Below are 25,347 nucleotides of genomic sequence, written 5' to 3' on the forward strand. Positions count from 1 at the left end.
CTGGTGGGTGGTTCTCAGGGAATTGCCGAGGCTCTCCTCAGGTGTATGATCCTATGGACTAACTGGGCTCCTGAGGAGCCCAGAGGCTTTTCTCTTACCGGGGTTGGGGGGAAGGATGTCCCAGAGACAGCTGCCCTGGCGCCACTGGGTTTTTTGCTCTGAGGATAATGATCAGCAGCTCAGACACTGTTTGCTGGGCAATCATCTTGGAGAACCAGAGAGCCCAGAGGTTTGGTAGGTCTCCCTAGGGAGACCGGTTGAACTTTGGAGTGGTATTTGGGGCTGTTCCTGTGGTTCCCAGATATCTGAAGGCCTGTGGTTGGAATTTTGTGCACCAGTACCCAGAAGGTAGTGTGGCTAGACACTGGAAACCGAGCACTGGTGGGAACCAGGAACTTTTGTGGGGATTAGGTGGGTGCCCTGAGGTCAGACCCGATTGTTCCCTCATTGTGAGGTCTCCTCTCGACTGGGAGACCCAGTCTCTGGTGTTTTGGGGCTTACAGTTCCATCAGGGCCGGTGAGCACAGCGTGCAGGTCTGTGGCTAAGCACTGGAGAGCAAGTGCCTGTGGGAATCCAGGAACTTTTCCGGGGATTAGCTGAGTGCCCTGAGGTCAGACCCAATTGTTCCCCTCACAGTGGGGACTCCTCTCACCTGAGAAACACAGTCTCTGGTGTTTTGGGGCCCACAGTACGCTGTTGGCCACTGTGCAGTCAGGCACAGTGTGTGCTTGGCGCTGCCATGCTGAATCTCCTCCTTGTAATTTAGTCTACCCTTCTCCTCATTAAAACAAAACAAACCTAGCTCTTGATGTCTTTCTGGCCGGAGGATAAATCCAGATGGTACATTTTTATGTAGAGAAACAGTCAGGTGGCAGCAGTGGTGGTGTATGCCTTTAATCTTAACACTCGAGAGGCAGAGGCAACTCTCTCTGAGTTCAAGGCCAGCCTGTTCTATAGAGCAGTTCTAAGACAGTCAGGGCTACACACAGAGAAACCCTGTCTGGAAAGAAAAAGAAATGAAGAAAAAAAAAACACACTTTTCCTACTTTTTTCTTTTCTTGTAGCCCTGGCTGTCCTGGAACTGGCTCTGTAGACCAGGCTGGCCTTGAACTCAGTTTTACTTGGATAAAAATTGGGGGAAGGAAAACAAGTATTGTAGAGGTTTTGTAAAAAACTCTGTATTAGGAGATTAATAGAGGGGATTAAATTTAGGGTCTCCTGGATGCTATGTGCACTACCACTGAGCTACATGTAAGTCCCTTTTTTACCTTTTATTTTGAAGTAGGATTTCTCAAAATTGCCTGAGCAGGCCTAAAATTCCCTAGGTAGCCCAGGCAGGCTTTGAACTTGTGATCCTTCCACCTCAGCTTCCAAGTAACAGATCTTCTAAGTCAGAAAGCAGGGTCTTCTCTGTTGTTTCATTTAAGCAGGGCCTGCAAAGAGAAAATTGGAAATCTAAACAGTCCTGAGCCCACTGAGGTGATGACAGAGTCCTCTCAGGGGCTAGGTTCTCTAGAAACTTCTGAGAAGGTATGACGCTGGCATAACCAGGCAGTTAGTCTACCATATTTGAGTGTCTCCTCAGTACTGGATGTATCAGTTGCTCTACGTTGCGTTGACCATCTTAGCTGCTCTGTAAAAGATAGGCGAGACTTTAGTCAGAATGTTAAGCACTTCCTGGGGTCTGTTAATTCTGTGGCACAATATAATGTAGGGTAAACGCTCCGAGGAGGAAATAATCCTTGTCATTTTGTGGTCACAGAGCTAGCTTATCTTATTTACGTAGAAAATGGAAAGATAGGCAGCTTCTGAAGGAAGGGAAGGCTTGAGGTGACTTCCTGGAATGACTGTTGGGGGGACCACATTCACACAGCCAGGATTCGAGAACACTGGGGGGTTTTTGTTTTGTTTGGCGCCGTTCTGTTATGGGTAGAACAGCGGGAGATGTTGAAGAATGAGGAGCTGAGACAAGGCGAAAAGGGAGGAGGGCATGGAAAGATTTTGGTTTAGTTTTTTATGTCTTGTAAAACCCACTCACAGGCTGGAAAGATAGGTCAGTGGTTAAGAGCACTGGCCCTGCTTCCAGAGGGCCTGGGATTGAACCAGATACTGCTGCTCACAGTCTGGAACTCCAGGACCAGGGGATCTGATGCCCTCTTCTGTCCTCTCTGGGTACCAGGCATCAAGCAGTGCACAGACATACATGCAGGCAAAATACACATAAAAACAATAATAAAGATAAAATAAACATTAAACCCCAAATGCCACCTGAAACATTGTAAAAAGAGTTTTTTTTCAGTAGCTCAAAATTCTAAGCAGAGAAACTAGTCAGGTAGCTGTGGCAACAATTCAGACATGAAATGCTGCTAGGCATGGCAGAGCTCTGCTTTAATTCCAGTCAAGGCAGGCAGATCTCTGAGTTTTGGGTTAGCCTGGTTTTCCTAGTCAGATTCTGTCTCAGTAGTGAGTTCCAGGACAGCCAGGGCTATGCAGAGAGACGTTGTCTCCAACAAAACAAAACAAAACAAAACAAAACAAAACAAAACGATGCAAAGAATGCCCCCTATGAAGAGACTTGCCCTTTTAAGAGGCTAGTCTGGTTCATTTAAGTACTTGTCTGCTTTTCTTTCATTCATTCATTCATTCATTCCTTCATTCATTCATACATTGAGTTGGAATACCATACTATGCAGTTCTGACAAAATTGAGATATAGCCTATGAATGATGATCCAGGCATTCCACTCTTAGACCCTTGCCTATAATACCTAAGAAGGAGGTAAAACAAGATGAGCTTCATTTGTAGTAGACTCAAAAATGGAAATAACAGAAATGTTCCCTCACAAGTGAGTGGACATATGAAAGTGTTGGTATATGCATTGTCATTGCTGAATCTCAGGAGGATTGTGTTGACTGAAGTAGCCAGATCAGAGAGCTCTGTCTGTTCATATAGAAAATTCAGATTTCAGCAACAGAAAAGAGATCGTAGTTGTGTGGGTATGGGAGGAATAGACTACACAGAGGATAAGGAAGTTTCTGGGGATGTGTGTATGTCAAAGCTTACCAAACTATATAATGTTAGAATAGTCTGTTAGTTACACCGTAATAAAACTATTTGTTTTTTCTGAAGAATGCTGAGACAAGTCCGTTGTCCACTTGTCTGCCCATCCTGACTCTGTTGTATCCCACCCAGCAGGAGCAGGAGTGGACCAGCAGCTGCCATCCTGCGAGGCGTGGCGGGGTAGGCGAGGGGACCAGAGTGTGTAGTCAGCTGGTGTGGGCATGAGGGAGACCGCACTTCTGTGGACGTGCTGGGCCTGGAGACTGGGGATTTGCCACGGGGGGTGGGGCTTGTGTGATCAGCCTACACTTTGGAGTCTTGTTTGGAAAGCACTGGGTCATCGAGGGTGGGTAGCAAGCAGCCCAAAGTATTGTCTCCAGTAGAATGAGCAGTCAGAAGTTTGGGGTTCAGAGCTCACGGACCCCTCAGGGACGCTTGTCGTCCACCTGTCTGGAATACTTCTGTTGTTGAGACCCTTTTATCTAAGATGGCTCTGTCTTGCCACGGTGCTGCTGTGTCTAAGAAATCCCACCTTGGATTCCTGGATACAGGTGGGATCTTGGAATCCCACCTGTACAAATACTTAATTTTTTTTTTTCATTTAAAAAATGAAGTGTTCTTTGTAGAAGAAACCAAGGAAAATATAGTTTAAAAAGGAATTTTAGGGGCCTGGAGAGATGGTTCAGAGGTTAAACACTAGCTCTTCTTCCAAAGGTCCTGAGTTCAGTTCCCAGCAACCAATGCTGGCTTATGACTATCTATAATGAGATCTGGTACCCTCTTCTAGCATGCAGGCCCACATGCAGGCAGAATTCTGTGTAAATAATAAATAAATAAATCTAAAACATTAAAAAAAAAGAATTTTAAAGTGTCTTTATTATCACCACCCAGTACTACTTTTAATATTTTTACATATAATATAATAGCATAATTTAAAAGAAAAGTAGAATCATAAGGTTCATGCTTTATTATTTCCTATTTTTAAAAACTTTTTATTGATTCTTTGTGAATTTCACATCATGCACCCCAATCCCACTCACTTCCTGTCGCTCCATATCCGACCTCTGCCCTTGCAATCTCCTCTCCAAGAGAAAACAGAAAATAAAAATAAACACACACACAAACAAAAAAACCAAAAAAACAAAACAAACAAAAAAAACCCCATTCTCACCATGGAAGCTACAGTGTGTCACAGTATATTCCACAGTATAGCCTTGTGCGCAAGCAGCTCTACTTGTAAATGTTTGTAGCCACGGGTCATTGGTCTGGTTCAAGCCCCTGCCTTCTTTCTCTACATGGTCAGCATTGGATCCCACCTAGACTCCTCTCAGGTATCCTGTTGCTGCCTGTCCCATGGAGAGCCGCCAGCCCTGCAGGACCAGCCCTTTTGTGTGCTCCAGCAGTTCATTGATGGGGTAGGTGTTGGGAGAGGCCGACTCAAAGCCCTGGATCTGGGCCTGGGTGGTGGCTGTGCTGTTCAGCCTACCAGCTCTCCCATGCTGCCCAGGTGAGGAGTGGGCCAGCTCTCCTGCTTGCAGCAGCTGGCAAGGGGCAGGGACTAGCTGTCCCACTGTCTCACACCATCCATACCAGCTACTATGCTGCAGGGCCCACTTATCCCTAGTGCTGTAGCCAGCAAGGGATGGGGTCAGCTCTTACATTCTCATGTTCTCCGGGCCAGCTCTACCGAGCTGCCCAGGCCCTTGGACGTCAAGATGGCCCCAGGAGGCAACCCAGACCAGGGGCGTCCGCATGGCCTTTGGTGGTAACACAGTCCACGGACATTGCCACAGACCCAGACATGGATCTCTGCAGCAGCCGAGGCTGGGACCTCACCATGGTCTCAGGTGGCAGCACAGGCTACTCATATCAGGCTATTCTTTACCACCTTCAAGTTTCCAGTTCCTCTTCTCTTCAGAGTGCACAAACCATTCCACTTTTCTTTCCCAACTCTCCGTTACATACTTGCTCACCATGGTGGCACCCGCTAGCACACTGCCAAGCAGCGGTGGGTGTGCATCTGGGTTCATGTGTGTGGCTGGCATGTCTCTGATATCGTCAGTGTCTGCAGCTGCATGGAGCCAGCATGTCTGGCTTGTTACTTCCTATTTTATCTGTGCCTTTTGTCCCATGTTTTATAGAGACATAAAGGATTCTTTTTAGTTTACATAGTGGTTATCTTCTGATTCATTTAATTAAAATCCCTTTGGGGATTTGTTTTTTGCTAAAAACTCTGGGAAAATAAATTCTTTTCTTTTATTAAAAATCAAGTAAAATAATGTACAGTTAAAAATTGTATTGAGGGATATAATCTCTCAATGTATATTATAGAAAAATGGCCTTGATCTAGTGGACATTTTAACCAAAGGAAAGAGAAGTAGTTCCTTAGAGAAGTCAACATGCAGTGGTGTTTTGTTATTGAGTGATCATTATTTCTCTGTGGAAGGCACAAAAATAAAGTATCAGCGGAATTGGATTGTTCTTTAAGGAAGCATTCCCATGCATTTCAGATACATTCAATACAAACCACAGTGACAGCAAACGTTTTTAATGCTTCTGTGACCCATGTATTGATAGATGTGTGTACATGTGCATACACACACAGGGTGCTAATGGGACATTCTGTTTCTCTAGGGCGGTTAATTTCCTTCTAGAGATTAATCTTAAGAAAGTACCCGGAGGCTAGCTGGTAGTGGTGCATGCCTCTAATCCTAGCACAGGAAGCAGAGGCGGGTGGATCTCTGTGAATCGGAGGCCAGCCTGATCTACAAAATTTCAGGACAGCCAGGGCTGTTACATAGTAAAACCCTGCCTCAAACCCCACCCCCAAACAGAAGAAAATAGCTGGAGAGCTTTGTAGTAAGAACATCTTCACAAAAATCCTGTTGTAAATAGTAAAACAGCTGCGTGTCCTGTAGCAGTGATTGGTTTAAATTTCAATGCATCTGTAGATATCCTCAGAATGTTCTACAGCCATACATGTGATGCTTTGGCCTGTGTTTCTGAACTGTTCAGGAAATAAGGTGGTAATAAACAGGCCTCACATCTGTGTACGCTCTGTGCTCCTTGTTGCTAGACTCCTTATAAAGAAACCAGCACACCTGCTTCCTTCTGTTGTCCTGTGACTAAGAGAAACTCATCACTTGTTGATGCCTGGGATAGCTTGCCCACTCAGGTCCCTTACAGTTGAGTGAGATGCTTTAACGGTGATTATCCCCTGGCTCGAAGGGCGGGGAGAGGGGACCCATTTGTTTTGTTAGATACTGTGCTGACTTCCACTTAGTAGGTGCCACAAGAAAGTTCAGCCATAGCACGGAACATGAAGCTTCCATGAAACCCACTTCTTCTTTGCTCAGTCTCACGTGGGGTTTTCTCCTTACTCTTCATTTGCTGGCTTCTCCATGCCAAGGCTTTGCTTTTTCCTTGAGGTTACCTGTCCTGGGTCTCCTTTCTCCCCAGGACTTGGTAACAGATTTGGATTTGATAGTGAGCCCGATGTGTCACCTTGTAGTAGCTGAACTTACAGCCACCCTTTCCTCAAGGGAACACCTGACGTGTTCTTGGATCGTAGGAGTCGCGCCCTTCATGACCAGCCTGCGAGCCCCTTTCTAAGCCAGACAATGAAAGACTGCCTTGACAACATCTGAAGCTGTTCCCTGTATCATAGGAAGAACTCTGCGTGGACCGGTTCCTATGTTGCCACCGACATTTGAGGATCTGGATTTGGGGGGTACTACACTTTGGCTGAATTCTGTTCCAGAATCTGAAATAGGTGGTCTGGGCACTGTCCAGCAGGCACGTGCAGTTGTGCACCAGTGACCTCACAGCCAGAGACCATTCCTCCCAACACCCAGCCAGTAGAAGAATAGAAAGTAACAGGGAAAACCCCCAAGCAAGCAAGCAAACAAACAAACAAGAAGGGAGTTTCTCACTAGTGTCCTATCTGAGTGCATATTCTGCTGTGCTTGCTGAAGTTGAGGTACACTGTGAGGATGGGGTTTTAATGTCTGAACCAAATACAGAAGAAGAGGCAGCAAGAGAGAGTGGGCCAGGCGCAAGGAGTATAGCCTCAAGGATGGGCTTTGCAGCTTCGAGGGTGCTCCTGAGCCACCCTGCCCAGTGGCTTCTGAGTACAAATGACTGGGTGGGGGGGGGGGAGGTTTTGAAAAGCTGAATTTTAAAATATATTTTAATTTTACTTAACCTAAATAGCTGCACAGGGCACTTGAGGACCATTTTGTACAGCGTAAGGTAGACTGAGAAGCTAGAGCAGGTGGGTTCGAATCCTGAGTCCGTGGTCTTGTTGCAGTTGTCCCTTGGGCCAGTTCTTCCTGGCTTGCAGCTTTCGCTCTGTGCTTCGGAGCCAGCCTTTCCTTAGGAGGCCACTGTCCTCTGTGCAGGTGTGGCCAGCGTTGCTGTTTGTCCTCCTCAGTGTGATCCTCTAGTTGCTCTGTCTTCACCGTTGTCCTGTTTGGGCTCCTTTTTAATAAAACAGTGGCAATATTAATTTCCTGGTGTTTTACTTAATTTTTATTCTTTAAATTAAAGCTGGGAACCCGAGTCGATCTCTCCATTTATGTATAATTTTCACTGGTCCGTGATATTGAAAAGGTTGTGCTTAGACCATCCATCACCATCTGGCTTATAGAAATCTTAGAAAACTGATAATTATGAAATCATATGAAAGCGAAAGGCTTTTGAACCGTGATTGGCTTGGCAGGAAGTGGACATGGAGGGGAGGTAACTGGTTACTTGCTTCTTGATTTACGTCAGCACTTGTTAAGTGCAGGGAGGGTAGAGAGCAGACCAATCTGCTTCTAGATCTGAAAAATTTCAAAACATTATCCCAGATGTAGCATCTGATACAAGAAAAAAAATTTCCATGCTTGGGTCTCTAAATGGTGTTATAGAAACACATTTGCAGTCATCTAATTAAATTAATAAAGGCCACAACTAATAGAATGGATATGGAAGGTATTTTTCTGGCAGACAGAGAAACCTTTACATCTGTACATGGTTATGAACCCCCTCTGGTTGCTTGGCTTTCCCTCTTTCTTGAGCCCACATTTCTCACTCGGAGCTAATAGTACATAATAATAAAGCCTTGGCTGGCGGCCAGTACAGAATTTTGGCTAACTTTTCCAGTGTTTGTGAAAGTAGGAAAAGCAACGCAGCTGTTAGACTGGGTCCTTTCCAGTGGAGGACATGCTTCCCAGATGAAGGCACAAATGGTAATTGAAAAGTAATCAGTATTTCTGGCATCTTGCTATTATAATCCTTTCTACTTTTTCTGTGTTAATTGTTCATTTCTTAGGGTTTGTTTTGTGTTTTTCGCTGGTCTATAATCTACTAAAAGTGAGGGAATGAAAAGGTTTTAGACAGTTTTTTTTTTTTTTTTTTTTTTAATGACTAAGTAGTTAAACATTTGTTGGCTGAAGGCCTGTTTTAAATAGCCACAGAATCTTGCTTAAGATATCTTACTGTAAGACTCAGGTTTTAAGCGGCAGAAAAAGAGATCTAAGTCACATAGTACCTGAATGCTAAGAATGCCTAGGAGGTTCTAGAATAGGTTCGACGTCGGTTGTGTGTCCAGTGTTCGGGTTTCGGCGGCTGGAGATGAACTCGCCGTGCTCAGGGTGGAGGTGGATGTGTGCAGGCAGATTCCTTAGCATTTGGGTCTTGCAAAGTTGGGTATAGTGGGAGGAGCCCAGCTACCGAGTGAGTAGTTCTCAGCCTTTGGTGTCAGGCTTTAAAGATCCCAGGGCCCCACACCTGAGCAGGCCCAGCTAGTAACTCACTGTCCCCGGTTGGTGTTTGGGATGTGCTGTCAGGATGTACTGACAATCCCAGGCCTTTTTCTCCGTACGGAGAAGGAATGAGGGGATGGGCAGCGAGGTGGGTTGGCCCACATGCGCTGCTGGAGCTGACTTGAAAATGAACGGGCCTGTTGGGTGAGCTCGCAGGAGGCCTGTACTGCACACTGCAAAGAATCCCGCTGAGCAGCCGCAGAGAGCAGGTCTGATTCCCTGATATCACCCCAGGGTGGAGGCAGGCTCACCCTTGTCCTCACCCTGCCAGGAAACTGTCTTCTGTTTCCCCACACGAGCTAGTACTTTCTGTAAGAGGTGGAGAAACGGCCTTGTTGCCTGTTCCCCTTTTCTAGAAACTAGTATGTCTGTTTTTAGTTAAGATAGTACCTTTGGTACCGAGTGCTATTTATTCTGAGATCTCAGATTAGCTGGTCTTCTCAACCTGTTGTACAAACCTTTTTTCTCTCTCTTTTTAGGCAATCATACAGGTAATTTTGGCAGTATTCGGCTTAGCTGACCGTTTCCAACACCATACAAATCAATAAGGATATCAATAAGTCCATCAAATGCTGACCTGGTACAGATGAGGGTCGGGGTACCCTGAGGTTAGAGGGTTAGGCTTTGTAGGGTGGGCGTGTCTGTTCAGTCTGTGGCATCATCCAGAGCTTTCTTGCCTGTCTGCCATGCTCACTGATGCGCCGATGCTCCTTGGTGTTTTACTCAGCCTGATGGAAGTTGGTAGCTGAGTGTCCCTTGGTGGCATGGAGCACCAGAGTTACTACCACAGCTTGAGTGTGGAGACTGGGCAGAGAAAAGCTGGGGAGGGGCCTGAGCAGTTGTGGGAAATGAGAGCTGGGATATGAAAGTTGTCCGTGGAGACTTCGTTTTATAAAAGCTTGATTGTGTTCTGGTATTTGTACCTTTCTAAAAATTTGTGTTTCAGGTGATGATGAACATAGTTTTGAATATTTCACATAAAAACATTTGTTTTATATAGCAGGCCTGGATTAAGGCCTTTGGTTAATTCCCAGACCTGTCTTATTTTATGACATCTGTCTCCACATGTTAAACTCAGGAAGGATATGTGTGTTTTTCTTTTCTGGATATCAAAGAATTTTTTCAGTGCCCTCTTAAATGACACCCTGTTCCCATGATCCCACCACTTCTATCTTCTGGCTGCAGAGGCCTCAGCTCCTCCGTCTTCTGCAAGCTTATGGTGAAGGTTTGTTGGCGTTATCAGTGCCCAGTTCAAAACCGAAGGAGTGTGCACCACAACAGGCAGATGCAGCCATTTTCTGCTCTGGAGATGGGCGAAAGATCTCGATTTACCTGCTCACCCCTCCTTTGTCAGGGATGCCATATATAGAGAAGGCTGCTCCTGACATAGCACCTGTTTCCTGCAACAGCAGACTAGAAATGGCGAGACTTTCTGCTATTTAGAGGAAGAGAAGACTTAAGTATTCACTTTGGAGAATGTGTTTTGGGACTGTGTATACGTCCCAACAAGGTTTTTCACCTAGAAAATTTTTAGCACACTTATCCTTTCTGACAGAATGTTAGTGAACAAATCTCATTGCCATACCAAGGGCAAACTCTGCCTTGCAGGGCTTTTGTTTCTGGTTTTGCAGTGCACACTGAGGCAGTGGAGAAAGGATTGGCTTGGCCACATTGCTTTTATTCAGCTCTAAAATTACTCAGCCTTCTGGAACATCTACACACTGGGGAGTGGGTAGGTTGCTTGTGTGAGAGGCAAACAGTCTGGGTAAAGAGGCCCAGGCTTGTTGGCTCTGCCCTCATTGGCAAGAGAAGTCTTTGCAAGGTTGTTGGCATATTCCCTGGGTGTCAAGGGAAGAGGGAGGTGAAATACCCTGTCTGTGTAGCTGGCTCCTTCCTACCACTGGAATTACCCTGGGATTTATACTAGGAAGGATTTTTAACAACTGCGTACATTGCTATTCTTTGCTTAAATTCATTACAAGCCATTGGCATTTCTTTTTGTTTGCTTTTATTTTGTGTTTTGTTTGTTTGTTTGTTTTTGTTTTTTGGACAGGGTCTCTCTGTGTAGACCTGGTTGCCCTGGAATTAGCTCTGTAGATCAGGCTGGCCTCAAACTCACAGAAATCTACCTGCCTCTGCCTTCTGGTTGCTGGGATTTAAAGGTGTGTGCCACCTCCGCCCAGATCTCTTTGACACTGTGGGCTTTCTGGCCCTCCCTTTGAAGATCTGAGGAGTTAACAGCATTTAAAGTGTCTAAGGTTAGAAATAGGAAGCCTAGGAACATGAAAATGACCAACCTTACAAATTACTATTCTGATGCTGTCATCACTGGTCACCCAAACAGGCCTTTACTTCTGGTCTTTGGATATACCAACTCTTCTTGGGCAACTCTGTAATATCAGAAGCATATATCCATTGCTCAGAAGCATACTCAGCCAAATTCTGAGACATTCCTAAGTTGTGTAATATAGTAGATACAGTAAAAAAAAATGGAGATAATTTTGGTTCATTAAAATATATCTCAGTCTTGTCCTCTGTGTGTGTGTGTGCTCTCTCTCTCTCTTTTTGAGAAAGTTTCTTGCTATGTTACTTAGCCTGACCTTGAATGAAATACCTCAATACATGATCTAAAACTTGAGATCTTTTTGTTCAGCCTCTTGAATGCTGAGATTCCATCACACCCAGCCTGATCTGTTTTAATTTTTTCATGTAATTTACATTTGGACAAGTTTACAGTTTCATAAAGTGAAGATGCTTTTTTTCCTTTGATAGTAGAGGATTTGGTACAGAAAGCACTTCTAATACTTAGCGAAGCTGAGACACTCAGGCACTGAATTCACTATTTAAATGTTTACTAAACGGGCTGGATAGATGGCCCAGCCAGGTTAGAGCTCCGGCTGAAACTGGGTTGTCATCCCAGCATCTGCAAGGTGACTCACACCCAGCTGTAGCTCCAGTTACAGTTGGGGATCGGATGCCCTCTTCTGGACTCTGCAGGCCCAAGGCATTCTTGTAGCGCACGTGCATTACACACGTACAGGCAAACACTCGTTGATATAAAATAAACCTTAAAAATCTATTTTTAAAACATTCACCTCTGTCCTTGATGTGCTGGGTGATCTATGTCTAATGATACATTGATGAAAAAAGAGTTACCCAGTATTCATCAAGTGTGGTATCTAAGGCATGATTCTTGCCGACTAATTAGATGCTGGGTGGGGGAGGATGGACAAGCATGTGTAGCAGGCTGCGGCGTCAGCAGTGGTCTCCCTGACAAAGTTCAGGCTGACCTGCTTCTCACTGTTGCTTGTCTTTATCTGTAATATTCTAAGATAGGGAGAGTTCATGGTGCTGTTGCTAATGAGATTCCTTAAGTTACAGGGTCCTTAAAAGGACTAGGATTGGGTTCAGTTGTACAGAAGACACTTTTGGGGTTCACTGTGTTAGTTTTCTGGTCACTATACAGAATACTACACAATGTGTAACTCAAAGAGCAGAAATATGTTTTCTCTTAGCTCTAGTGCCTACAAGTGCAAAATAGAGTGATTTCTGATGAGTCTTACTCTGTCTTTTTTTAAAGATTTATTTATTTATCTTTTATACAGCATTCTTCCTGCAAGTGTACCTGTGCACCAGATCTCACTACAGACGGTTGTGAGCCACCATGTGGTTGCTGGGAATTGAACTCAGGACCTTTAGGAAGAACAGCCTCTGAGCCATCTCTCCAGCCCGAGTCTTACTCTGTCTTGAAGATAGCTACTTTCTGAATGTGCCCTCAGCTGTCCTTTGCTGTGTGAAATGAGATGCAGGTAGCAGAGACCAGAGTGTCCTACAGAATTAGGCCCCACTTTTAATTAATTAATTAATTAATTAATTAATTAATTAATTAATTAATTAATTATAGCAAAACCATAAAAGTTTATTTACCTTTTGTGAAATAATATTTTAAATCACAATTACCTAAGAGGTATGTATGCTTATGAATAGGAACTTTATGATCAATCATCCACTTAATATTAGGAACCTTTATACTGGCAGTACAGAAAAATACATGCCTCTTTTGGAAAAATATTTTTGTTTTAATTTTTCCACTCTTCCTCATTTGATAATATGTAACTTTTAAAATATTAATTAATGTAAATCACATCATTATGATCAAGCATGGTTTATTTATTTTTTTAATTTTTTATTATTAATTACACTTTATTCACTTTGTATCTCCCCATAAGCCCCTCCCTCTTCCCCTCCCGATCCCACCCTCCCTCCCCCTTCTTCATGAATGCCCCTCCCCAAGTCCACTGATAGGGGAGGTCCTCCTCTCCTTCCTTCTGATCTTAGTCTATCAGATCTCATCAGGAATGGCTGCATTGTCATCTACTGTTAGGCCCCACTGTTATAACCTCATTTAATGTTAATGGTTGCCCTCTACCTCCTTGTGTGGAATTTAACCATGACTAAGAGACACCACAAGCAATCCATCCATTATTGGTTGACCAACTCTTAAATCTTTCTCTGCACAAATCATAGAATACTTCTTTCAGAAGCCCAGGATCTTCCTGTCCTCTGGTTCATGCTTTGCTCTGCTGCTGCAAAAACCAGCTGCTTCGAAGGTATCTTCAGACAGGAAAAATAAAGTGTGTTATGTTATAGATATTTAGGAAGAACTCTGTTTATTAATAATATTTCAAAGACGATGGCAGAATGAAGTTTCCAAAATCACAGTACCAAAGAGGTTTTAATGACATTCAACATGGTTTGGGGGCTGGAGAGATGGCTCAATGGTTAAGAGCACTGTCTGCTCTTCCGGAGGTCCTGAGTTCAATTCCCAGCAACCACATGGTGGCTCACAGTCATCTATGATGAGATCTGATGCCCTCTTCTGGTGAATAGATAGAACACTCATATTTGTGTGTGTGTGTGTGTGTGTGTGTGTGTGTGTGTGTGTGTGTGTGTAATAAATAAATAAATAAATAAATAAATAAATAAATAAATAAATAAATAAATAAATAAGCTGCTTAAAAAACAAAACAAAACAAAACATGGTCTGAATTCCTGTTACATCCTTCTGAGCAGTTTGTGTTGTTGCTGAGGCAGGGCAAGTTTTGGGTTTCTTTTTATTCCTAAACCTGATTGAGAACTTCACCTGAGAAAAACCTACTGTTCCTATTGAAGTCATTTTATCAATAGAATGGGAGGAAGGCAAGTTTAAATCACATGCCTCTGCATGTGTGGCCACGGACAGGTGTGTGCATCCTGTGACTTTCTGAGAAATGAGGTCAGATATCTTTTGGTTGAATTACGGTCTGTTCTTGTGGGAAACCAGCTTAAGCCATGGCTGGTCACCTCCCGAAGAATCCAGTTAGAATCTCTGCACAAAAATCCTAAATGTGTGACGGCGTTTTGGGGCTGTGGTTCGTTTTTCCATGTGTGCTCGGATTAGCTGTGCTGGTGAGTACAAATGAACTCACATCAGTGAACACCTTTATAAACAAACTTTCACAGAACTCTGAGTGGCACCCCGAAAAGTATTTTGTTTTACTCTTACCATCATCTCTTTCTTTTTGTAAAGCGTGCACACGCGTGCCTACACGTGTGTAATATTCAGCTATGTGCAGAATTCTAGTCGATTCCCACGCTGCATATATTGTTTTTTCTTTACCAGTTTTTTTCGGATTGTGATTAGGTGTTGGGGTTTTTTTGTTTGTTTATTTGGTTGGTTGGTTTTTGGTTTTCCGAGACACATTTCTTTGTATAGTCCTGGCTGTCTTGGACTCGCTTTGTAGACTAGGCTGGCCTCAAACTCACAGAAACCTACCTGCCTCTGCCTCCTGAGTGCTCGGATCAAAGGTGTGCGCCACTACGGTTGGCTCAGATTGTGACTGGGTTTAAATAAATTGTAGAAACAGAAGTTTGATCGCGTTAAAATGGTTTTACTGGGATTGTCATGTTCTCCCTTTGAGGGTCATAGGCCAGTTTTTATCTCATTGTTTGTTTGCAAGACTTCACATTTCTGAGTCAGCTGGGGAAACACTGAGCTTTCCATCGGGGAAAGCTGAGGAGGTGCTCAGCCAAGCAGGAAGGGCTGTGAGTGGACCTTTGAACAAACTCAGTAAAATTTAAACCTGGACATTTGGACATCCAGTTGCACCTAGAACGTAAGTCATTCTAGAGAGGGGAAGTGGTCTTATTTAAATAAAGCATGTAATTAAAGTAAGTCCTGTCCTACTTTGAGCCAGGTGAAGATAAATTTCTCATAATCCATTCTTTGATAAATGAGTCTGCATAAAGGGGAGGTTCTTCCTTCCGTAATAGCCTTTGTTACTGGGGTCCAGGATTCATAGGACTGGGCAGAAATAGAAGTTTCGTATTTCATAGTTAGATGCATGGTGGTGACACTCTGCCACCTTTCATTTCATGATGAGATTGCTTTTGAGCACCGTGGTGTGAGTCCTGGCTATGTGACAATGTCCGCACCAGCTGGGGTCCTGGACCATGCAGGCTGTGTATCAGTAATACTGGGCACACTGTTACAGCTCGTGGCAGTTTCATGTACGCTGAATTGACCTTTATTCCAGAAAATTGACATGTGCATTTTCCTTGATAAATTTGCCAAGAATTTTGGCACTGGACTGCTCCAGAAGAAAAAGCTTCCAAACAGAAATACATTCTGGGACTGTTCCTCCATTGTTCAGGAAAGTACCGTTCTTGCTTGCAAGGCTTCACAACAGATAAAGCGGTTAAGTGCCGGGCTGAAACTCGTGGTTGTTTAGGGATTGGTGCTGTTAGAACTGTAGGCTGTTGTTTTTAAGAACTGTTTGGAGGTAAGTGTAAAAGCCTGTTTAGAGTGGCCACAAACTCCATGTTGTCAGTGGTGCGGAAACAAAGGTGACCTTTAACTGTCAGGTATGTTACCTTAGCTGTGCATTTACATGTGAGTGTGTGTCTATCAGCTCAGCTGTGTGGAACAGCGCAGTGGAACAAGAGCTGACAAAATTAGTTTGATTCAAATTCAGTGACTTCTGAGGCTGATAAATGAACATCGGGGAAGCTAAGCCTTCCTTGTTTTATTCTTTACCTTCAAAATACAGCTGATTTTTAAAAAGATTAGATCTTATCAAAATTACATTTAAATTTAAATGTAGGCAGAGAAAAGGAATAATGTACAAACAGTAAAGGAACGTAACTCATACTTAATATCAAGATTTTTTTTTCATGAAGAGACTCAGGTAATAAATACATTTATCATCTCATTGTTCCTTTGTTGGTTTTCTCCATAAAATGAAGGACAGACAGAAGGGATCCCATTGTCCCTTTCCACCTGTATTTGGAGTAAGTAACCCATGCCCAAACTCTAGGAACTTACTTGCTTTGTGGGATCAAACTAGGATCATAGTGTCCTCACCAGTGGTCTGTTTTGTCTGCTGGTTTGAAGAAATCAAATTAGTATCTGTGTATTTGAAATTTCTTTGGATCTTTTGGGAAATTCCTGTTTATAAGGCAAGATTGGAGAGTTATGCAAGGAGAACTTCTGCCCTTTTAGAAACGCTAAGGGAATCACGATAGACACTTGATACTGTCTTCTCAAACCTAGTCGCAAAGGACTTGACATTATTCTTGTCACTCTTAGAGCAGTGGCAGGGTCGCTGCAGGAGCTTATACTATGGTGGTAGAGTCAGACAGACTTTAGGCCCTCTCTGTACCTTACACCATCCTATTGAGCTTTTCCTAGTGGAGAACCATTAGGGCTGGATGTGTTCTGAGGGCCATCTCAATGGGGAGCCATGCTTCCGGGTTTTCTCTCCTGCTCATCTTTTCTCGGCCACTTAAGTGTAGGTTCCATCCGCCCTAGGAGTGCATGGCTGGTAGCACGCTGGGAAGAGCCAGCCTGTTGTAAGTAACCTCCAGTACCTCCCCGTGTGATGTGAGCAGGGCTCACGGCTGACACAGGCTCTCCCGGAAGAGGTCTGGAGTATGGTGTGCGTCTGGCATCTCAGTGCCATAGGATGCATTCCCGAACCCTTTCCCTCTTGACTCTGGTTGTTCCTCACCCTCAGGCCACTCACTTAGTGCTGTTGAAAATAAGAAATACTCAAGATAGCCCAGGTGGGAGATAAATAGCCTTGAAAGTGCCATGGAGGAAAAAAAAAAAAAAACAAACAAACAAAAAACAACCAAGCAAAATGTTGTATCACCACCAAAACTCAGTTGTTTGTTAATGATATTGTCTTTGGGGAGATGGATAATACAAAAGAAAATGTTTCTGATAAGGAAATTCTAGGCTCTTGAGTACCTGAATTAAATTAATTACTGACAGGATCCGTTGTTCCTTCTGTACATGGACCAGTAGGCATGATTGCCTCCCATCTTTTTTCAGAACGATAATGATATTTTAAAGAACATTATTACTTAAGAACATTAGGAAAGAATTACTGTACCTAAGTTCTCAGTGGATTATGTATTGAGTTGTCATACGGTAACTATATGAAAAGGGGGAAAAATACCCCAAAGGATTAACAATTGCTCGTTGGGAAACATCAGGGCATCTGGTACCTGGTGATTAGTCGGTGGTCTGAAGAGATCCAGTCACTGGTCAGAGTAGGGAAGCACAGGAGCTGGGGCCTTGGCAGGTGCTAAGGACCATGGGGCCACGGTGTAGCTTATTCACATCGGTCAGTAGATGGCACCAAATAGCCAAAACTTACCTGGCGAAGTTTTTCCCCCTGCTTGGATTTCTTCTTGAGTTGGATTAAATCAAATTTTGTATACTTTGAATGATAACACTCCACGGGATTTATCATACTTAAAGTTTTTCCTTACTAGAAATAGAAAGTCTAAGACATATTTTATAACCGGCTTTGATGTTTGTATAGTCATGAAAATTAAAAATCTCCACGGTTAATAGTAAGGACTATTAAGGACTGTATTGGCTGGTCCTCCCTCCTTCCCTGCCTCCCTTGTTATATTAGAGTTGTTTAACTACAAGGTCACTCAGTCAATAATATTTAGCTTGTTACTTTGTGGTTTTGTGAAACTCTTCAAATATATTGCTGTACAACTGTTAAAAAAATTAGTATACCAACACATTTGTATTGTTGGGCCTGATTGCATTTGTCTGATAGGAATGTCACTCCCATTGAGGAACTTCGTGGTCGCGCGTCAGGGGGGCTTGGTGCTCTTTCCTGAAGAGCACATAGGACATGTTGATGTTCATCAGTGGCTTGTGAGAAAGCAGCAGTGGTGAAGAGGAAAGCAGAGCTTTGCTTGGGCCACTAATGGTACTGTTCGGTTAGTTTCGGCGTGGAGACTCTGCTGTAGATGGGGTATGCGATTGTACTTTGGACCCAGAGAAAGCGACGCTGGAAACGTAGGAAGAGAATTGTTTCATGTCAGCATGTGCATGCCTTACTTCTTTGTACAGTGCAGTGGAGGGAGAAGCCCGGGGTTGCTGGGTGATGATCTTGTTTTCTCAGCACACAGAGGCTGGTGATGAGTTCTGCTCACTGGTCCTTTGGCACATTCTTGGTGCACAAGAGTAAAACTTGGGCCCGTACAAAACTATCAGTTTTTTAATCTTAAGGTGAGGAAGAGAAGGAGAGGAAATAACCAGCATCATTTCCTTGTGATCTTTCTACCACCGAGGCAGGGGTTATCTCCATCCCCACGTCTTAGATTTGCAGTTAACTTACTTGGCTAGCTTTGTAGGCCTGACTGAGCCTGACTCTGTGTAATGAAATTGAACACATAAAGAAACTTAACCACAGCAGTAGGAATCAAGCACAGAGCCTTACCACCAAACCCCTTAGGTCCAGGCAGACTTTTCACTAGGTCCTGTCAGCCCACTCCCCACCCATCCCCTACCCCCATACCACTGCCACATTCAGATCTACCACAGCCAGTGCCAAGCCGATTCCATCTCTGGAGTAGCCTCCAACCATTCTACTTCTATTTTTGCCTCCTACAATCTGTTTTCCACATGGCACCAAGAATAACCCTTTAGAAGCACACATCCTGCAGGGACAGACGCTGGCTCAAAGCTCATCATGCTATACTCTTATGTCTGGCCTGGCCCCGCCTCCGTCCCCCAGCCTTGTCTCCTTGTTTTTCCCTCTGCACATGCACACTGACTCCAGCTCTGCCGAGCATGCCGTAGTGTTTCCAATGTCAGGAATGCTGCTCATCTTGATCTGTGCGTGGTTTGTGCTTTTTATGCCCTGGAACCTGTTTTAGTACTAAGAGGGGTTTTTATTTCCTGCCAGCCTAAATCAGCCACTCTCAAATTTTCCTGCTTGCTTTTGTTTGTTTGTTTTTGTTTTGTTTTGTTTCTGAGACAGGCTTTTTCTGTGTAGCCTTGGCTGTCCTGGACTTGCTTTGTAGGCTGTCTTCAAACTCATAGCAATCCACCTGCCTCTGCCTCCCTGAGTGCTGGGATTAAAGGCTTGTACCACCCCACCCGGCTGGATTTTATTTTTCTTAAACTCTCTGGATTTTCTTGTGTATTTTCGTCTACCTCTTTCTATGAAGATGTAAGCTTGACTTACATCGTGTATATTCTCCCTGGAATCTAGAACAATATATTTGTGTTCAGAAAGTGAGTAATGGATTTATTGAATAGAGAAGCTGTATTTACAGCTAAATATATTTCTCTTAATTCTCTAAGCATACTGTGATAAAGTGAAGACATTGGTGGGCCAGAAATTATTTCATAAATATTCTTGAAAAAAAAAATCACCATGACTCTCAGTGGGCTCTGAAAAAGTGGGTATTTAATGCTGGTCTTAGTCCTAGAATTTCTAATAACAATGGCATAAATAATTACAGTACTTACTGAATATTTACTGTGCATGAATACTAGCTTCGATGCCTGATGCTTACATCTTAATCTTAGGTATCAACTTTAATATATAAGTAAGCTATATAGAAAGAATGATCGGTTAGTATTTTATGTAATGTTTTATGAATGAGAAACTAATAGTTTCTCGTGTAGACGGTAAAACTAAATGATTTCATTCAAGAGAGCCAAGTAGGTGTTGATAAGGCCCTGATAAATCAAAGTTTAAACCTTCACTTCAAATTTAAGAAGAAGAAGAACAGCAACATTTCATTCAGCCTTCTCAGCAACCTTTGAGGTCACACATGTGATTTGAAGCAGAGCAAAGCTCAAAACCAGCCTTGGCTCTAGCGGGCGTATCTGGACGGGCAGTAACTGTCTTACTTTCTGTGTACTGTTGTCCCAGCAGGTCTGTAGAGACTTGTGTGCTTTGCACGCATAAACATGTTTTCCTCTTCTTCCTCACAGAGCTCTAAGAAGGCACTGATGTGGGAGAGCAACTGAGACAGTTCAAGATGACTACCACAGTGGCCACAGACTATGACAACCTTGAGATCCAGCAGCAGTACAGCGACGTCAACAACCGCTGGGATGTCGATGACTGGGACAACGAGAACAGCTCTGCGCGGCTCTTTGAGCGGTCCCGGATCAAGGCTTTGGCAGGTGATTGAAGATCAACCATCTCTCCTTTAAGGCTGTCTTATTTGAAGTTGATCTCCCCTTGCTTTAACATATCCTGTGAGAGGTCGCTGATCCTTTTTATAAAGCATTTACATTTGGGGAGCTGCCAGTTAGTGACCAAAATAATAGAACACAGTAAAGGTTTACAGCAGTTAAGAAAGAGCTGATAAGGGTTTATAAGGATTTTTTTAATTTTTGACACATTTTTCGTTTCAAAATGTTGAAGCATACTATATTTCACATTGGCAATATCCAAACTGGGCCGTGTACTTGGTGCCAGTGGCAGATTAGCTGGTCTGAGCCAGGCAAGGTTGGTTAGTGTCTTGTGCGAGGGCTTTAGATCTGGAGTACAGTGTCTGTGGGATGGGTGCACTTACTGCTCTTAACGAGGAGGTTTGCCACTGACCGACCATTCACACTCGTGAGGATGGGTCCTTCCTGTGTGATGGCTTATTCCCTTGCTGCTACTGAATGCGGGAAACATTTCCGTGGCCCTAGTCAGGTGTACAGTAGGTCAGGAAAACTTTGCATCACTTCAAAAACTGAGCAGTACCAAATATGTACAAAACTAGGGTATTGTCTGTGTGGACTTTTGAGATATGGAAGGCAGTTGTTTCGGAGTGAGAAGGCACGTTAATGATTCTCAACTCCTTGGTATTATTATGATAGTCATGGTATGAGCCGATACATTTATTATTGATTGTAAAAAAAAAATTAGTTGGCTTTTCTGTTGTCTTTGTAGTAGAGTCTGATTATGAAGTAAGTGCTACTTGCAAAAAGAGAGTCCAACTCAAGTGACTAAAGTGACAGAGAAATCATTGGTCTCAGAGTCAGTAGATTCCAGCTTTAAATAAGATTTCTCATGCACTTAAATAATATGACTAGGTTGGTCTGGGTCAGTGGTTCTCAACCTGTGGGTTGCAGCCCCTTTAGGGGTCGAATAACCCTTTCACAGAGGTCACCTAAGACTACAGATATTTGTTTGCATTACAGTTCATAACAGTTGCAAAATTAAATCTTATGGTTGGGGTTATGACAACATGAGGAGCTGTATTAAGGGTCAGAGCATTAGGAAAATTGAGAACCACTGGCTTACAGAAATCATGAGTATGGTCTGTGCTGCTGCATCAGTGGGTACTTCAACCTTTTTCATGAATCTTCATTTGAGACTTTAGACCATTTTGCTAGTAGCAGCTCATTAGTTATTTCTGGTCTTCGTGCCTTGGTTCCAAGCTAACTTATCTTGTCTCATTTTGAGGATATTTTACCTAGAAAATGTAGAGCAGTTACTTGGAATTTTTCATTTTATTTTCACATGTACATGTTGCATGCATGTTTTGGAAGTATGTAGGTATAGATACATATATATCTATATGTACATGTACATATTTGCACAAGTGTGTGGGAATCCAGAGTTGGTGTGTGTTAGTCACTCTTGCTTCTCGAGGGTCTCATTAATCCCAGCTAGGTTATGTAGCCAGCTTGCTCCACGGAGCCCCCGTCTCTGCCACCGGAGGACTGGACTTACGGGTGGCATCCATGTTGCCTGGCTTGTCATGTGGGTCCAGACTGTAGACCTCACACCTGCACAGCGAGCTCTCTGTCCACTGAGCCACCCCCACCAGTTCCTGTTTGCTTTTCCCTGTGTGACGTCACTCTGCACACCCAGTTCCCAGAGCCTCACCTTTCTTGGTGTTGGTCCCCACCGTGGCCTTCCGAGGGTGTTGGCCCCAGAATGATCATGCCACAGTTAGAAGGGCAAGCGCCTTCTCTTGTGCTTCCTGTGCTCTGGGCCCTTCCAAAGGCATCGAACATGTCAACAGTCAGTCAAAGCCAGACAGGGTAGCAGATATATGTGCTAGCACTTGGGAGGCCCAGCTGGGGAGATGCTGATTTTGAGGCCAGCCTGAGGAACATAGTGAGACCTCGTCTCAACAACAGTAAAAAAGAAAAATAGCTGATCTCCTGACAATTCCATGAGGGAGACTGTTGTCATCTACAAACCGTAGAAGTGGAATTGGAGGCACAGAAGGACTAAACGCTTGGTGGAGCACACTGCTAGCACCTCACCTTGCTGACCAAAGAGCACGGAGGAAGACCTTTGCTGGCTGCAGGATCTGGAGCCCCTGGCAAGATGAAAAACAATAACTCTTCAGCGTCTTCATCACAGAAGTTGGCAAAAAGGAATCTCAACCCTTCAGCTGTGCTGACCTCAGTTATCTTGCCGCAGCCCCTCCGATTTCTGGGGTCACTGCTGTAAGCTGCCATGTGCAGAAAGGCTGAAGTCTGTATTAAGGAAGTGGGTAGACCGTCACCATAAACTCAGAAGTATTTACTGTCACCATAAACTCAAAAGTGAAATGTCCTCTCCACATGTTTTTATAGGAAAAATCATTAATGCTGTTTTCTACTTTTTACCAAGTCTTTGAATTGTACACCTTTTTGAGTAGGAGAGCCTCGTAAGAATGAGTCCAACTTTGAACACAGAGAGAACACATGGCAGATGGCAATTTTCCCTTCACGTGTTGCTGCTCTTGTGAGTTCAGAAGGGAGGTGAGGACATTCCTTTCCCCAGAGTTGTTGATTTTCAAAGGGATTTTGGCCTGCTGGTTTCGCCTCGGGCAGCACGCTGTGAAGGGAGTTTATGTCTTGTGTAAGTTATCTCCCGCATCCCATGGTAGCGTGCCCACATTCCTTACCTCTGACCAGCCCGCCTCGGTGCAGTGGAACACGTGATGACACAGAATGATCTGAGTGTCCTGGACTAGCACTGTATTTGAAGTAAAACATAACACTTTAACTTTAAGAAATGCCAGAGGGCGTGGAGGTGGAACTTTGTGGGAGAATTCTTGTCTAGCCTATGCCAAGCCCGCTGTTCAGACCCCAGTACTGAAAGGAAAAGCAACCAAACAGAGATCTCAAGAGTTAAATACTCTTTAAAAAAGTTGCATGTGGGATCATGGATTTATAATCTAATCCACACAGATTAGAGGAAGTAAGGACATGAATCTTTTTAAATGTATAACATATTTAGTTTGAGAATATTAATAAAAGTAATTGGAATTAATATCTTTATCAATTCTTATAAACAGTGTAGAAAGAATTTGAATAGTATACACTGAAGTAGCCAGTATTTATTTTTGAGTGAATTTTTTTATATTTGGAATTTTTCCTGAAGTAAAGTCCAAAATATTTTGCAATTAGAAAAAAAAATCATGAAATCATCTTAAACTTTTTATACCATAGTTAGAAGTTGTTTTTTTTTTTTTTTAAAGCATAGAGATATCCAAGAATAAAGCCTGTATGGATGTACATTTTAACAGTGTATGAGCAGATGGTGGTAATGCATGCCTTTATCCTCAGCACTCAGGAGGCAGAGACAGGAAGCCAGCACAGTTTACAGAATAAGCTTTCTCACAGCCAGGGCTACACAGAAAAACCCTGTCAACAAACAAACAAGCAAACAAATGTGCTGTTTAACATAGGATCAATGTTTGACATTAAAGTTCTCATGGTGATAACAGTTTTTGATAAATGTGGGTATAGCAAGGGAAACTGACCAGTTACCAGTGCATAGATCTCAGTATGTATTGCTGGCTGGCCTTGAACTTGCAATCCTCTTTGCTCCACCTTCTGAGTAAACGTATAATGGACAAAGTCTTGGCTGAATCAACGTCTCCTGTAAGAGACCATTTATTCCATTTAATTTGCTAGAGAAGAGTGATGCCAGGTAGATGTTAAGTAGGTTTTCAGTTGCATTCTAGTTTATGGTACAAAGTCCATTACTGTAGGTGGCTTGATTATTCAACTATAAATTTGTCAGTACTTTTGACATGATTCACATGAACTGGTAACCCACAAGAAAGTATTCGGGAAACAAGGGAACTAAACATTTAGTCTGTGTCCGTGGATTAGATTCCTTGAAAAGAATGTTGAATTCATAATTATTTTTAGTCAGTCATTTCCGGTGACAAAGAATACATGTTCTCTGAATTAAAAAGATGTGGGTTGGGTTTACTGATAAAGAGCACAGTTATCCAGCATGGACAGGGCTCTGGATTTTACCCCTGGCATCAAAAAAGTAAAGGAAGGAAGACGAGGAGGAAGTAGTAGTTTGCAATAGCATTAAAAGAAAGTAAAGAGGGTTATTGAAAAGTGTCAGGCAAAGGCCAGCTGTGGTGGCCTGTGCTTTTAATCCCAGCGTTCAGGAAGCAGAGGCAAGCAGATCTGTGAGTTTCAGGCCAGCCAAGATGTGTATAGTAAGGTACCATCTCAAAGGAGAGAATGAGAGGTGGAGGGAGGGAGACTGGGAGAAGGAGGGAGGAGGTTGGTTTCATGCAAATCAGACTCAAGAAAGCCATGTGCTGTCTTCATTAGTCTTCATTCGTTGGAGCTCTCCACTTAGTAACTGCTACTTCAGAATTTGGCTCACACCTGTCTTGGATGCAGTGTAGATTCAACTTTACTTCTTGTCTAACTTAAAAAGTAATTTAAACCTCAATGTAAAATTATATTTATAACTTAATGACTTAATAGCATAGTTTCTTTGAGTGTAAATTTCTGTATGGTTGGGTGTGGTATTGAAGTTCTTTTTGGTGCAGACGACTTTTTATAGCAGACTGTGACCAGCTGGAGACCTATGAATAATCGCCTTTAAAAGAGGCAGCGTAGGACTGATGAGATACTCGCTGCCAGCCCTCCTAACCCAAGCTTGATTTCCAGGACCCACATAGCATAAAGAGAGAACTGAACACAGCACACCCTTTGACCTCCACATCGTGCTGCAGCATGTATGGAAACTCTTCCTCTAAACTAAAAATAAATAAAGCCAGGTAGTGGTGGTGCATGCCTTTAGTCTCAGCACTTAGGAGACAAAGCAGGCAGATCTCTGAGTATGAGGCCAGCCTGGTCTACAGAGTGAGTTCCAGAACAGCCAGGGCTATCTAGAGAAACCCTGACTGACCAAAAAGG

The 25,347-nt window shown here is 43.4% G+C and overlaps 1 protein-coding gene across 3 annotated transcripts in view; it reads left to right on the top strand.

The window, feature by feature from the left end:
* The window catches only part of Sptbn1 (spectrin beta, non-erythrocytic 1), a 169,192-nt gene that overhangs the window by 26,610 nt on the left and 117,235 nt on the right, over nucleotides 1-25,347 (top strand). For all 3 annotated transcript variants that reach the window (XM_055628921.1, XM_055628919.1, XM_055628920.1), the window contains exon 2: nucleotides 20,164-20,358. In XM_055628921.1, the coding sequence (XP_055484896.1) occupies nucleotides 20,211-20,358 (148 nt within the window). In that variant the 5' untranslated portion in view covers nucleotides 20,164-20,210. The remainder of the gene's footprint in view (nucleotides 1-20,163; nucleotides 20,359-25,347) is intronic.

Source organism: Psammomys obesus, unplaced genomic scaffold, assembly GCF_907164565.1.
Source record: "Psammomys obesus unplaced genomic scaffold, mPsaObe1.curated_primary_1811, whole genome shotgun sequence".
In the NCBI taxonomy this organism is placed as follows: domain Eukaryota; kingdom Metazoa; phylum Chordata; class Mammalia; order Rodentia; family Muridae; genus Psammomys; species Psammomys obesus.